At 37.2% G+C, this 15,184-nt stretch overlaps 1 protein-coding gene across 1 annotated transcript; it reads right to left on the bottom strand.

Annotated features, from left to right (window-relative positions):
• Positions 1–5,004: 5,004 nt before the first annotated feature.
• Positions 5,005–7,398, bottom strand: LOC127516194 (cytochrome b-c1 complex subunit Rieske, mitochondrial). Its single transcript, XM_051900569.1, has 2 exons — positions 7,121–7,398; positions 5,005–6,038 (listed from the first exon to the last, which is right to left on the bottom strand). The coding sequence occupies exons 1-2, from the start codon at positions 7,329–7,331 to the stop codon at positions 5,428–5,430; spliced, it is 822 nt and encodes a 273-aa protein (XP_051756529.1). The 5' UTR covers positions 7,332–7,398; the 3' UTR covers positions 5,005–5,427.
• Between the last annotated feature and the right edge of the window lie 7,786 nt (positions 7,399–15,184).

Genomic DNA, 15,184 nt, shown 5'->3' with positions numbered 1-15,184 from the left:
TGTTCTGTGGTCAGACGAATCAAAATTTGAAGTTCTTTTTGGAAAACTGGGACGCCATGTCATCCGGACTAAAGAGGACAAGGACAACCCAAGTTGTTATCAGCGCTCAGTTCAGAAGCCTGCATCTCTGATGGTATGGGGTTGCATGAGTGCATGTGGCATGGGCAGCTTACACATCTGGAAAGGCACCATCAATGCTAAAAGGTATATCCAAGTTCTAGAACAACATATGCTCCCATCCAGATGTCGTCTCTTTCAGGGAAGATCTTGCATTTTCCAACATGACAATGCCAGACCACATACTGCATCAATTACAACATCATGGCTGCATAGAAGAAGGATCCGGGTACTGAAATGGCCAGCCTGCAGTCCAGATCTTTCACCCATAGAAAACATTTGGTGCATCATAAAGAGGAAGATGCAACAAAGAAGACCTAAGACAGTTGAGCAACTAGAAGCCTGTATTAGACAAGAATGGGACAACATTCCTATTCCTAAACTTGAGCAATTTGTCTCCTCAGTCCCCAGACGTTTGCAGACTGTTATAAAGAGAAGAGGGGATGCCACACAGTGGTAAACATGGCCTTGTCCCAACTTTTTTGAGACTGATGCCATGAAATTTAAAATCAACTTATTTTTTCTCTTAAAATGATACGTTTTCTCAGTTTAAACATTTGATATGTCATCTATGTTGTATTCTGAATAAAATATTGAAATTTGAAACTTCCACATCATTGCATTCCTTTTTTATTCAGAATTTGTACAGTGTCCCAACTTTTTTGGAATCAGGTTTGTACATACAGCTGGTGCAAAATGCAGCAGCTAGAGTTCTTACTAGAACTAGGAAGTATGACCATATTAGCCCTGGTTCTGTCAACACCTGCATTGGCTCCCTGTTGTATAGATTTTAAAATCTTGCTAATTACTTTCAAAGCACTAAATAGTTTAGCTGCCCAGTACCTGAGCGAGCTCTTAACGCACTATAGTCCTTCACGTCTATAATATTATATTTTATTTTGTCACTGCTTATTTTGTGTATTAATGTGTATTGAGAGAAGCCAGAGGGCAGCTAGTCACTGGATGTACAAGTGCAAGAAAGAGAGCGAGAGGACCAAATCCATAAATGAAGCAAAATCCTGAAGAAGATAAAACCATAGCAGGGGTGGCTTCTCGAAGCATAAATGTTAAACAGACATTTTAAAAAATCAACAAGCACCTAAAATTGAAGTAATCGAACAGAGTGATTGTGCATTCACAAGGGGAGTGGCCCGAAGGGTGACCCGGGGCGCTGTTTTCTGTCTTTCTACTTTTGCCCAGAGGATGACTCAGCTGCCGTTTGCTGTTGACTGACAAGATTAATGAAGCTCTTCACAGCCCAACCCGTAGATCAGCGCCTGCTTGTGAGAGCACAAAAGCTCCTGGCACACAAGGAGGAAGAAAAGAGAGACTTTCATTAGAGTTTATTATTCTCTAGTCCCCCACGTCAACCTCGCTCCCCAGCTTCGCTCCAGAGTGAAGAGTCATTTAGGCTCCATTCTTGGCACTCATTGTACATGTGGGCAGAGTGCGTGGTGCCACATGTGGAGGGTGCTTTTTAGAGGGGGCTTGTAAAGCTCCAGCTGCAGGCAACATTGCACCATAGTATGAAAGCAGAGATCAATTTCCCTAATGATATGATGATTTCTATGTGATGTCTCATTTCCACCTATTCACTCTCATGCACATAGAAAAAGGGGAGAGAGGACGACAATAGGGCATCTTTTTGAATTTCTCCATTCTCGCTTTTTTAAAGCTCCCTATCAGAATGTACACAGAGCGATTTGCACAGTCAATCAGTCTGTTTAAAAGACACTGGAGATCAGGGGGAAAAAATGGCTTTTTAATATTTAAATCTAATAAGAAATGTTTTTATTTTTCTGTAAGAATAATTTTATTTGAGCAGTCTGCTATAAGTTATGAATGCAGCATTCTCTTCCATGTCAACTTTATTAAATTACAAATTCTTTTCCCAAGGCTATGTGAAAGTAATTTTGGATGTTTTGACTGAGATCAGAGGGTTATGCATGTCAAGAAATTTGATGTACTGGTAAACCAGTTATTGCTACCGTTAGTTTAATGGTCCTCAACGATAGCAAGGACATGCTTGTAAAAATGACTGGTATTAGAAGGCCCTATGGGTTAATCTTAAAAGCATCAATAAAAATAAAACTGCATATATGAATAATACCTAATGATCACTATTAAAGCCCAGGCTTTTTTCATGAGCATTAAGCATAATAGTTTGATAGCTAAATGACTAAAATGGGGATGAACTAGCTAAACAGTAATTCAGAAATAAGGTTAAAAAAAAAAAGTACGCATCACTTGTGATTATGATTATGCGATTTTTATTTTTCACTAAAAATAAAAGTGCACTGTCATGAAGATGGAACAGATTAATAAACAGACTGAATGATACTAGAGGAAAAGATGCATTAGCAGCCATTCTTATTAAAGAAAAGAAAAACTCATTACTATGTAAAGTTATGCAAAACAAGTTCAAATGAATTACGAGGAGCCTAATAAATCTTTCATCGTAATCTGATCACCCCTGAGACAAATGGAGGATTATAACATTAATGTGACATATCAGATAATAGGAAAGCAAATCAGAGAGAATTTTAAGCTAATTGTCTTGGTTTTCTTGTTCCACCCTCACAGAGTCACATATTTTCTTCAAAGATAATAGATGCAGCATCTGAATCATCACACACTTCCTCTATAGGCTTTGAATAGATCAAGTCAAACTATAAAAAAAGATCAACAAGGCAACAGCATTGTGATATGAGTAGCCTACAGAATGCATTTTGGTCTTTGTCCAGCACTTCGTTCTATTGCATCAGAAAGAAAATAACTAATCTCAATTAAAAAAAAAAAAAAAAAAAAAAAAAGGCTTTATTACCACAATACAAATTAAATCCTGAGTCATTTGTCAAAACAAAACAGAATTACCTGATTCTCCCATTGGACTAATTTGTATTGTCTCTACAGGGAAGTTGTGCATTATGCAGTCCAATTGTACACACAGATGTGCATCTAAAACTAGTGGAATTTATTCGAGACAAGTAAAAAAAAGGTGACTGAATAAACAATATGTTACAATACCTCAGTCTCCTACACTGAAAAAAACAACTCAAGTTTTTGTTTCATACAGGGGTCTTAATAAGCCCAGAGTGACTGATGAACCCTCCTGAGCTGAATTTGAGAAATTTGCATTTCAGAGTGAATGCTTGTCCAGAAATTAGCCCAATAAAGAGATTGCTGTTGGATGCTAAACACATATGCTGGAGCCAGGGATCTCTGTGATTTTCAGCTGATACACAATGGTACCCTGACAACCCCTGGGATATCATCATTCTATCAGTGAGGCCTGAATGTCTGCCAAGCTACTGGCAGCAGGACCTGGCAAGAGCTGAGGACTCCAGGACGACTGAGCAGGTTGTATAGAAGTGGCGGATGCTCTATAGAGGAAGGTAGAGAGAAAGGCAATCCTGTGCATTAAATGTATTAAAATACCCAAAGCCTGCCAGAAAATGAAATCAATGAATGTTCAGGGCAGCTACCAAGACACATTCAGAGAAAGGGTTGAAATTTTAAAAAGACTGGCTAATAGAAAAGTATTAGAACTGCAAAAGTAAAAGGCATACCTGAATCTGCTATTTGCTAGGTTATACAGAATGCTCCAAATAAAGAATATGCTTTGTGGCTTTGTGTCAAGTGGCATCAAGTTTCACCTCAAATATTTTCTGATGCTCTCTGCATCCCAGTTAAGAAGCATGTCGGCTCAATTAACCTGCAGACATGTTCGATGTCTTTCTCAGACCTGAGAGACATTCAAACAAAAATGCACCCAAGGAGAAAAGCTACTCTATATGATAATATGGCCCTGAAACTTGTATTCAAATAATATCTGAATGAGAGGAATGCTACTGTTTACTTGCCATTGTGTTGCTTACTGCAGTTTACTTCATCTGGAAACTCAGTTTCTGAACAATACATTGTAGCAACAGCATCAGAACATCCACTTCATATGGATATTCTGATTCAAAAATCCAGCATGACCTTCTGATTCAAAATAATTCAATATGTTGTTACATGCTATGGTTCTACTTAACATGTGACTTAAGCATGACCTCTGCTTTTTTGTATAAAAGCAAAATTCCAATGCAGTGTATCAATGTGATGTAAAAAGATGTAAACTACACATTGCTGCAACGATTGAGATTTACATACACCAATATGTTTGTTGGTTGTACATCAGATTATGTACTTTTATGTAACTATTCACAAAATAACCAAATGATCAAACAGAATCAGTTTATCTCTGAAGTGTGAAGCTCATAGAATGACCAGCTCTCTAGCCATATCTACAGACATTAAGTACTTCTATTTAGAGCTGATTATTAATCAATATGTAAGAGTTCTAGACCTGTTGGCTAGTTTTTACTTTCTAAATCTCTGCTGAACCACTAGCACATGATCTATCTTGATTAATGAACAAGCTATTATGTTTTACAGAAGAAAAGTGTTACTGGTAGCTTAAATCAATTGTTGCGTAACTAAGATTTTCTTACTGCAACTATTATTCATATTGTTGAAAACATCCAAATAAAAAATGCACTGCAGGTTAATCAAATTGATTTGTTTTAATGGCCAAGTTATAAAGCACTTATTTATTTACAGATTTATCTGCAAGACTAGGAAACCTCATTATATATTTCCATATTTCCCAAAACATATTTGCTATAATTCATTTTCAGAGCTTCTCAAGAGATTAAACTGCACAAGGCAACATTTTTTCCTGAATTAGCAGTTCTTGAACAGCTGCTGAGCCACATAGATATAAGACGAGTAAATGTTAATAATGTAGTTAGAATTTCTTCTTTTTTTTTTTTAAATTGAGATCTTTATCTAGATTATTATTTGAGATCATGTTCCAGTAACAAAAATTCCAATAACACCATATAATGACCAGACATTTTTATTTAGTTCACATCCCTGTAAGCACATCTTAGCTTCTGTTTATGCACAGATCATTAGAAACACAGCATTTTTAACATTACCATTTCCTCTGTTTTTAATCAGCTTCCACGTATCATTGCTGACGTTCTGCTGTTTCCGTCATTTTCACTTTAACAGTTATGCGTTATGGCAATGTAAAGATCTAATTTGTTCATTATCTGAAAAACCTGCAATGCAACAAATTAAACAACCCATGTGATTCTGTATATTGAGACTGAATAAATAGAGCGGAGTGAGTTTTCCATCAGATAAAATACACTTTATTACTGACAATTAACCTGTTACCCATCAAGTTAATGCAGATAATGTAATCAAACAAGTAAAGCGGATGTTCAGTGTTGATCATAGTTAATATAGTACAGTCCTTTATCCTACAATCACTGTATCATCGTCTGGGAACTCGTAGTAGGGCACCTCCAGATTGAGTGGAGCAGGGCCTTTCCTAATGCGACCAGATGCGTCGTAATGAGAGCCATGGCACGGGCAGTAATAGCCACCATAGTCACCAGCATTAGCAATGGGCACGCAGCCCAGATGGGTGCACACACCGATGACAATAACCCAGGTCGGGTTCTGAACACGGTCTTTGTCGTGCTGGGGGTCCCGGAGCTCAGAGAGATTGACACTGGCCTCAGTAGAAATCTCTTTTTCTGTTCTGTGGCGCACAAACAAGGGCTTCCCTCTCCATTTGAAGGTCATGTTCTTACCCTCAGGGATGTCTGATAGCTTTATTTCAATCTTGGACAGAGCCAACACGTCAGCTGAGGCGCTCATGGACGAGACAAACTGTGTGACAATTGTCTTGGCTGTATAGACTCCAATCACAGCGGTGGAACCCGTGATCAGATAGGAGAAGGCCCGCCGAGTATCGCCGCTCTCTTGTGAGGACTTCTTGGAGTCCAAAACCTCAGGCCGGCGATAGTCAGAGAAATCAGGGATCTTGATGTCTGTGTGGGCGAAACGCACTGAAGAGCGTGCTTAAATAAATAAAAAACAATATTATTATACATATAATCATGTCACTCATGCACCTCATTATAAATCTGAATATCTCTCTCTCTCTCTCATATATACACACATATATATATATATATATATATATATATATATAAAGGGAATAAAAACAACCTGCTCCCTTTATCAATAAACCACCGGTAAAAAATCATTTGATCTTTATGAAATGTATACACAAGATTATCTCTAAATTAATCACAGATTTGCAACGTGGACTGTATATAATGTTGGTATATAAAACACCCAGAAGACGATTTTTCATATAAATTCTATATTATTAGCCAAACTACTTTCCACAATGCCAACTAATGATCTGCTAAACATTGTAGAATTCATATTGTTAATAAAAGTTGTTATAAATAACTTGTTTACATCGGGGTTGCTTAGGTTGTTTGAGAGTCTGGCTGGGGGGTTCTGTGTCTCTAATTATTGAAAACCCTTGATCATTTTTAGTATTCTTCAACCACTGGTCTCTTTTATTAGCTCACTCTGAAATCATGCTGTAATAAATAACATTAAAAAGTTACACTGCTTTCATAAGAGCAAACTAATTTAACTTCTACTTCAACAGCACATAACAACAGGCCTATCTTAGTAAGAAACTTTTAGCTAGCTTTGTCCTAAAACATACACGAAATTTCCCGAAATCTAGCACATACTGGCATTTATTTTATTATGTAATAGTAAGCCGATCATTAAGGACCTTGGAGGGAAATCAAGTTATTTAATCAACAAAAGTCACAAGCTAATTTGCTAAGGACTGCAGCAAGGACATTAGCGAGGCCTCAATAAAGCTAACTGCTGTAGCACGGGAGCCAATGCTTCTATTTCGTTATACAGTACACATTCGACTCTAATTAATTATAATAACAGTAATAATTTAGCATTAATTTCGTACAACACTACAAAACCAATAAATCATTTCATGATATACATTAAACGTGTGAATTCATTGTGCCCTTGAGCGAGCGCCCGCTGCACGGCCTCCTCACGCTACGATGAGACCGGGACTCTCGATTTCACTAAAGCACGCAGTGAGACTCACCGTTGAGGCTGGTGGACACGGCGAGGCCGCTCTTAGCGCTCTGACCAGACAAGGACTCGCGGCACAGGAAAGGTTTCTTGGTGTCCGTCAAAAGTTTATCGGCCTTCATGACGACGCCGGGTATGAGAGGTTTTAATGGACCTGCCACGACATAATTTGTAGCTTGTAAGTAAGGGGAAAAAGTCCCCGAACGAGCAGCAAGGGACATCATGTTTGTCAGCTAACTGAGCTGCGATCGACCTTCCCGAATTGGTCTACCGACAGCGCTGACGCATGCGCGCTCCTGATGTCAACGTCTCAGAGACGGGGTGACGTCACGCCTAAAGCCTTTTACAGTTTTACCTTCTTTTGGATTCATATGTAATTTCATGATTGAAATAAAATAATTGAAATTGTTAGCACACCTCTATTCCACAACAATGTGGATAAATGCTGGACAAACAAAAATGGTATGCGGTGAACCTGTTTAAAAGAATACATTGGTCTCTGCATGTATGGAGGACCAGAAGTGTCACGGAAATAGTAATAAACCCTCCATAGAGGGTTGCTGGTTTCTAGTAAAGCAATAAGCCCCAGGAAGTCATGGTTTACAATGAGAGAACAGTTTAGTTCTTCTGTTTTCATGGGGCCATTTTACATTGAAAACCAACAACAATTCGTTTGCCGAAGCAATCTAGTTCTTAAGCAATGTTTAGCAGAATAGACCCTTTTCACATTCCCGGGTTTCTCAGAAGCCTAAGTTGTCATAGTTGGGTAAAATTCTATGGCGGTGAATGATAGAATACATTAATTATATGTATTTTTTATTTTTATGTATCTTTTGTGTTCCCATGTTCTCGAATAGCGAGACACACAACTTTCAAAAAGATTAAAAAAATAAATAAAATAGAGAGAAATTGATAACGGCAGTCAGAAGCGAGAAAGATGTCAACTTTACCATAGCCACTGTATTAAAAACACCCTCACAGCAGCGGTTCTTTTTTTTTTTTTTTTTTGTAATTTGATGAAAAGGTAATACAATTTTAAGTATAGTGTTATAAATGTACCTACATTTAAAAAAAAAAAAAAAAAAAATAAAAAAATAAAATAAATAAAAATAAATAAATAAATAATATATATATATATATATATATATATATATATACTTTGCAAGACTTACTATGCTGATGACCATTAAAATGTGTCATCACAGTCTGTGAAAAGGGTCTCACAGATGCAGCAGCAAAAATAATACTGATGTAATGTGGCCACAGCTGTGTGTTTTTAGAAGAGCTTTCAGTGTGGTTTAGTTTGAAGTTACTTTCAAACCAAGTAGCTTTTTGTTGGTCAACATGAATTTGCACAACCAACTTAAACCTGTTGTAAAATATGTTTTGGTAAAACTTTCGCCCTCACTCAAAATGCCTGGTTGCATGGATTCCAATTATATTGCCTGGATTTCGCTGTCGAAATTTGCAGAGCAATGTTGAATGTGATCTTTGGCCACATTCGCAAAATTTCAGCAACATTCTGCAGGGCAAAAAAGGGTCTATTGTCAATTGTGTCGATGTATGAAACAGCGCACACAGAAATTCATTTCAAATCAAACAGATTTCTGTTGGTCAATGCAGCAAATGAATGTGACCAACTTAAAAGTAAGAAAACAATAATTTCTTTTGAATAACTGTAAATGAGACCTTAAGGCAGATTTCACTCACTACCATGGTGTTACCCAAAAATCACTCTGTCGCATTTACAGATTGGATTTGCATACTCCTGGCTATTACAAAAGAATGTTTCCATGAATATTTCCTGAAGCAATCTCATTTGTATGTTCCTGTTTATCTACACTGACTGGGTTACAGCTTGTCAAGTTCTCACAGCCCATTTTAATAAATCCAGTAAGTACGTCTGATTTTACTGCCTGCTGTTGCCACAGCATCAGCTTTGATCAATGTGATGCGGTTTGCCTGCAATTGAGTCTCAGCTATTTGAGGCTGCATTTCCTTCTTTGTCAACTGAAAATAAACTCTATTGACATTTTTAATCTATGAGTATGCAGTTTGGCTCGGGTGTTCTCTATACTGTATCCGTTGTGCCACTCTTGACATTTGCTGTTTCCACAAGCCTGCTTATTAGTTTCATTAGAAAGGGACATAAAGTCCCAGCTAGATCTCTAATTCTTCAGGGAGACAGCAATAAATGAAAACTCGTTTTATGTTTATAAAAAGATGCAAGGGGTTTTTATGCTAAAAAACAGGGCCAAAAATGTATCCAGCTTGTGGCAGGTTAAATAAATAAATAAATAAATACTGTATATAAACTGTGATCAGATATGAAGTATACCATAGGCGGAGCATGTGAAAGGCTTAAGACTAGCGTGAAAGACTAGTGTTTCTCACTCAAACCAGCCTGCTGCAAACGATCTAGTGCGTATCTGTGTTTGCGCTCTGGAGAACATCAAAGGTTTCTATATACAATGTGTTTTTGCAGCATTGAGCTATGTAGCCAATAACAGACATATCTGTTGATTTCTTGAACACAATGGCCAATCAGATGTGTTTAAGTTAGCGCTGAACAAAAACTCTGCACACTCTCAAGTCCTCTTATTATAAAACACAATTATGTAAATAAGATATTTATTGTGCAGTCAGCTTCATTGATTGTAACAGAGCTTTGTGAGATTGCGATGAACTAAGATGAGTGACAGCTTTTTAGTGGTTATAAAGGGAGCCCTCTTTATACGCTTTCTGCCATGCCAAATCCTGCATACAATATGCTTGCTTTTCTGTTAAAATTAACTGTGGTTTGTGAATGTAGACACTTTAATAACAAATAATTTATCAGGAGTGTTTATGCTGGAATGTGTAGGTTGTGCAGTGACATGCAACTTCAAGCTATTTTAAGAAAATCTATTGGCCCTGGAGTTGGTTCAGCCTCCTCCTAGGAAGGATACACAATGCCGAAACTTGTAGTATTGTATCTGTACAACCCAAGCTTGCAAAAGTGGGCCTAAACATGTTCCTCGCCCAAGGCCAGACTGAACTTACTGTCCTTTGGTTGTGACATAAAAAGACTTTTCTCTAAGAGAACTAATCCCAGAGGGAAGGAAGGGAGAGCCACATTCAGAGCACAGGCCACTGAGACATATTAAGTCCCTTGTATCCTGCCTCTGCTCCTGCACTGCTAACAGCACATTAAAAGCTCACAGACGACCACTGACCCCTCGCATCAGACCCGGCTCTCCACTCATGTATTCTTTTCGCACAGCTGGACACCGGCTCTTTGAGAGGGGGATTATGTCACAGGCATTTTACAACAAGTGCCATATCTGGTCAGTGGCGGTGTCTACACATACATTTGGAGCTGTGTACCCAAACTCACCCAGAGAGAGTTTCCAATGATAGCGTCACTGCCAAAGCAATTAATCCGCCTGTCTCTTTAGATTCCTAGTGATGCGAGGATTTCCAGTGTTGAACTTCCACTTCAAAAGCACTTTACAATGCCAACACGAGGACACTAAGAGGGATATTCCTTTCTCCACATAATGCTACTGTAGCTGGGATGAAAATGAATGACCCTTGGTTCTCTGTTCACTGGCACTTCAGAGAAAAATGAGAGTGAGAATCAGGTCAATGCTACTTTAAATATGCAATGAGTATCTTAAGCCTCCTCCATGCGATTCATTGATTTTCTCATTCCATCATCCTCAGACCTAATGAAGGCCTTTCATTTTTTGATTGTGTAACCTTTCCGTCTAAAATATGATGAAGCATATATCTCAGAGGACTAAATACATTTTAATCAATCGACTTTTTCGGTATTGATTAGTAGCTGGAAGAAGAAAGTTATTGCATTTGGTCATGAAAGAGGGGACAGATATGACATCATATTTGATTGGTTAATACAATCAAAGAGGGAGTTAGTCAGTAGAGATGACATCCTCCTGGACCATTTTGATCAATCCATAATACCTGGAGGGAGTTTTCCCTTAGCATTCTCATTAATCTTAATGGCAATACTGCAGCATGCAGCTCCAGTGCTGCCATCTTTGGTTCATATTTTCTGGATATATAGCATTCAAAAGTTTTGGGTCAGTAAGATATGTATGTATGTATTTGTTTGTTTGAAAGAAATTAATACTTTTATTCAGCATGGATGTGTTAAATTGATCAAAAGTCATATTAAAAACTTTTACATGGTTATAAACAAATGTCTGTTTTAAATAAATGCTGTTCTTTTTTTTTTTTTTTGGACTTCCCATTCACCAAATAATCTAAACATTTACTATAATATAATGATATGTTTCACTTTACATATTGCTTGGCCATCAATGGAGAAAGATATGTTTGCCCATGTAATGTTGCAGTTACAGCATCTACTGTAGAGGTAAATGGCCAGACACCTTGTCTCATCCACACCATTCTGCTTTATCAACTGCCTTCCCTTGCAATCCCTTGGGCAAGCCAATAAATCCTGAAATGTTTCATGGACACTGGTGTTTTGTTTACATTTTGCTCACATACAGTACAGCACTTAAAAATCCAGTCAACTCATAATAACTTTGTACAAGTTGTAAAAAGAAAATGAACTCAGCAATACTTGTCTATGCCTTGAGGTTACAATTGTCATTTGTATTGAATTGTGTTATTACAATAAGTAATCTTGTCTTCTATCTACTTCAATTTACAGTACACAAGAGATTTCATTCCCTGGATAAGGACATGGTATTTGCCTCATACTACATGAATATGGTAGTGCTATCACTGCAAGTAACAAATGACTGTTGATATAACATAAATATATGATGAATATGTTGTGCACATATCGCTGCATGAAAAGCACATATGCTTTTCACACTCATTTGTGTTTATATGGGTAATGCCAAAATTTATCAGTCACAAAAATACAACCCCATAGAACATGCTGACACACACAAAGAAAAAGAAAAAGTGCATGCTGCTACTTTTAAATAATCTCCTCTCATCTGCTAATATTAAAATGCAGATCTTGTCTTGGTCCCAGATTGTGCTCAAGGGCAATAATGTCCATCTCTCCCTTCAATAGCACATCACCCTCAGACCCAATAATGCATTAACATCCTATTAACTGGGACTTAAAAGTGGCTTTGTAATTGATAAGGAGGTTGGATGGGAGGACTGAGAGTGACAGAAGGCGTGGCAGCAACCAGATGGGATGCTATTATCTAAATGAAAATCTGAAGTGTCAGACTGTGTCTAGTTTTTCAGTGCTTTTTGGAACAAAGTGGCAGGAATAAAACAGTTGAGTTATGGTCAAACTAATTGTGATAGTTTTGATCTGAATTTAAATTACACACTCCCTTTGCAGTTCTATTATACTGATTAATTGCCATATAAGAAAAGAATTGAGTGGCTATACTGGTGCATAAAAGAAGTATGCATTTGTATTACATTCATTCAAAAACATGGTTTTCATTCTGAATGTAATAAAAGTTTCATAAACTACACAGATTTAAGAATTCACTGTTGCTCAGAGGCAATGCTGTTTTATGAATGTTTTTAATTTCTAAAAATTACACAGATTTATATAATGTTTTGTTAGGTTGCTGCTTGTTTAAAGAATTAAGTGATCCTGGGGTACTAATGCTGCTTATGCCATCTGATATCTTCTTCCTTGGTTCCCATGCAGCTGATTGGTCACCTGCTTTGACAATGTCATCAGGCAAGGGAAAGCATGCAGAAACCTAGATAATGTCATCCCTGGCATTTGACAATTTCGCGCTGAGCGCAGTTCAGATGTCACAGCCCGATAAGCTGTCACTGATGCCAGTTCTCCTAACTCTTAACCAGATGCTTGGCGGCTCCCTACAGTCCCTCCAGAGCGAACTCTGGATGTCTCAAGCAGCACAGTGATGGGACAAGTCAGTGCTGCCTGTGGGACTGTTTGTGTTGATGGCCTTATCTCAGGACAAAGGTCTCTGTCTTCAAGCCAAGGTGGGGACTTTGTTCACTCTATCAGGGGACTGCGAAGAGACAAGGAGAGTTTGGTGAAGGAGAAAGAGTAAACCACACATGAATAGCTGGAACAATGTGTTTATGTCCTTGTCAAGACAGACAAGGGCATTTTGGTCCTTTCAAAAAGCCTTAAAGTATTACTTCTTGGGCATGTTTCCATTTTAGATTCCGATTATAATTATCTAGCATTATTTGTGTTAGAAGGACGTGCTTTAAGGACAGTTTGCTCAGCAAACATACAGGCAGTAAATTAATCACAGTTTAATCCTGTAAAACTTGAAAGTAGCAGTAATGAAGAATTATCATACCATATTAGGCAACAGCATGTCATATTATTGGATTAAGAATCTGTCTGTAAATTCCTCTAAATTCAATAGCAGATCTCTTCTGCACAGGTAGTGCTTAAACCAGAGGATGTCTTTTAATTCCCTGTTATTATTCGTATATACAGAGAGATAATTAATTACGCCTGTTTATTAAGCACTCAGGGAAGAAGGTTTGTGTGTTTGATCATGCTGACACTAATGCGATGATAGCTCATTGGTATTTGAAGTCATGTTGCCCTACAAAGTATGCCTACAAGGTTTTTATTTTGCTAACATTAATTTGATTCTACACACACAAATCACACAAATGGATGTTTATATTTTAAGATCTGAGTTTGGAAAATGAGCACCTACTGTACAAGCACTAATTAAGAAATCAGAGGGTCTCAGGACCACTGGTGTTCTGTCACAGCTTGTGATTCATTGTGTTTGATCAAGTGACTTGTCTTGGGGCCAGCAGCAGTCAGAAGGCCCCTCTCCACACTGATTATCCAAGCTTTTATGTACCATACGTCTAATGTTAATATACTGTAATTTCTTCCCCCCTGTCTGGTCATTCATCTTACTTCTGGTCTACCCATTTACAGGTCCTCGCCTGCATATTCTGCTTGCTAATTGAACGGAAATGTACACCAATTACTGTTTGATTACTGCATAACACCTCTCAAGAGCAGCTCTGTAAATCAAGTGAAATCGCTTTGTTGTATTCGTTTTCCAAATGTAAATTTTCCAATGCTTGTTTCCCTATGATATTTATGGGGTGGTTTATATACATACATACTATATACTTGTATGTTATGAATATATAAAAATTGTTTTTAGAGTAAGAAGAGCAAGAAATTAAGAGCATATTGGGAATCCACCATATATGCATTATAATTCATTACATGCAACAACATAAACTAAATTAATGTATGTATCTCCACTTTATTGTCATGTACTTTATAGTCTTCAGATACATGTATGTTTGTATTTAAGGATTTTCCAATGCCAAAAGTACTTATATTTTGAAAATGTATTGTAAATGTTTATCCATTTCTATTTTTACATTTCTTCACATTTACATATTGTGCATATCAGCAGTACTGGAAACAAATCAATACATTCACATGCATCATTACATAATCTTCAAGCCTTTAAGACTTGCCCTGCCCAACACCACATAATTTTAAAGCCTAATCATCACTTTACAAGTTACAACATCTCCATTTTCATATTAAAACAGAGTTTTAAGGGTTTTGGGTTGTTAAAGGAGATCACTTTGGTCAAGTCTTATCTCACTGTCTCACAAATGTGGTTTTGCTTTGAGCTAAATTTTTAAAATGGTAAGAATGATGATTTTCAGTGGGACATATTTCAAAGAGTCATGCTGTGCTCTGAGTGATGCTTTACACCTACACACACTTAGAGATTTCGTCATATCTCAGTTTACCTAGAAATGCCTGTTAAATTAAAAAAAAAAAAAAAAAAAAACTAGAAGAGCTCTGGCAGAACACTGCTGATGAGAATACATTTTCATAGCCTGGAATATATTTAGTTTTGCTGTGTTTCACAGAACTAAGATATGCTGTCTTTTGCTTGGATATACTCGTGTGTCATCTTCACTTGTTTATTGATTTTCATTGCATTATTATTATTATTATAAGCCTGAAATGTCTAAACCTCCACTGCCCATTTTTAAGCATTGGCTCCCAAAGTATGTCAGAAAAGTAAGATAAATAACACTCCTAATAAATATATATATATATATATATATATATATA

Source organism: Ctenopharyngodon idella, chromosome 7, assembly GCF_019924925.1.
Source record: "Ctenopharyngodon idella isolate HZGC_01 chromosome 7, HZGC01, whole genome shotgun sequence".
In the NCBI taxonomy this organism is placed as follows: Eukaryota; Metazoa; Chordata; class Actinopteri; order Cypriniformes; family Xenocyprididae; genus Ctenopharyngodon; species Ctenopharyngodon idella.
Note: the sequence above shows the minus strand (reverse complement) of the source record. Positions and strands in the feature narration are given on the sequence as shown.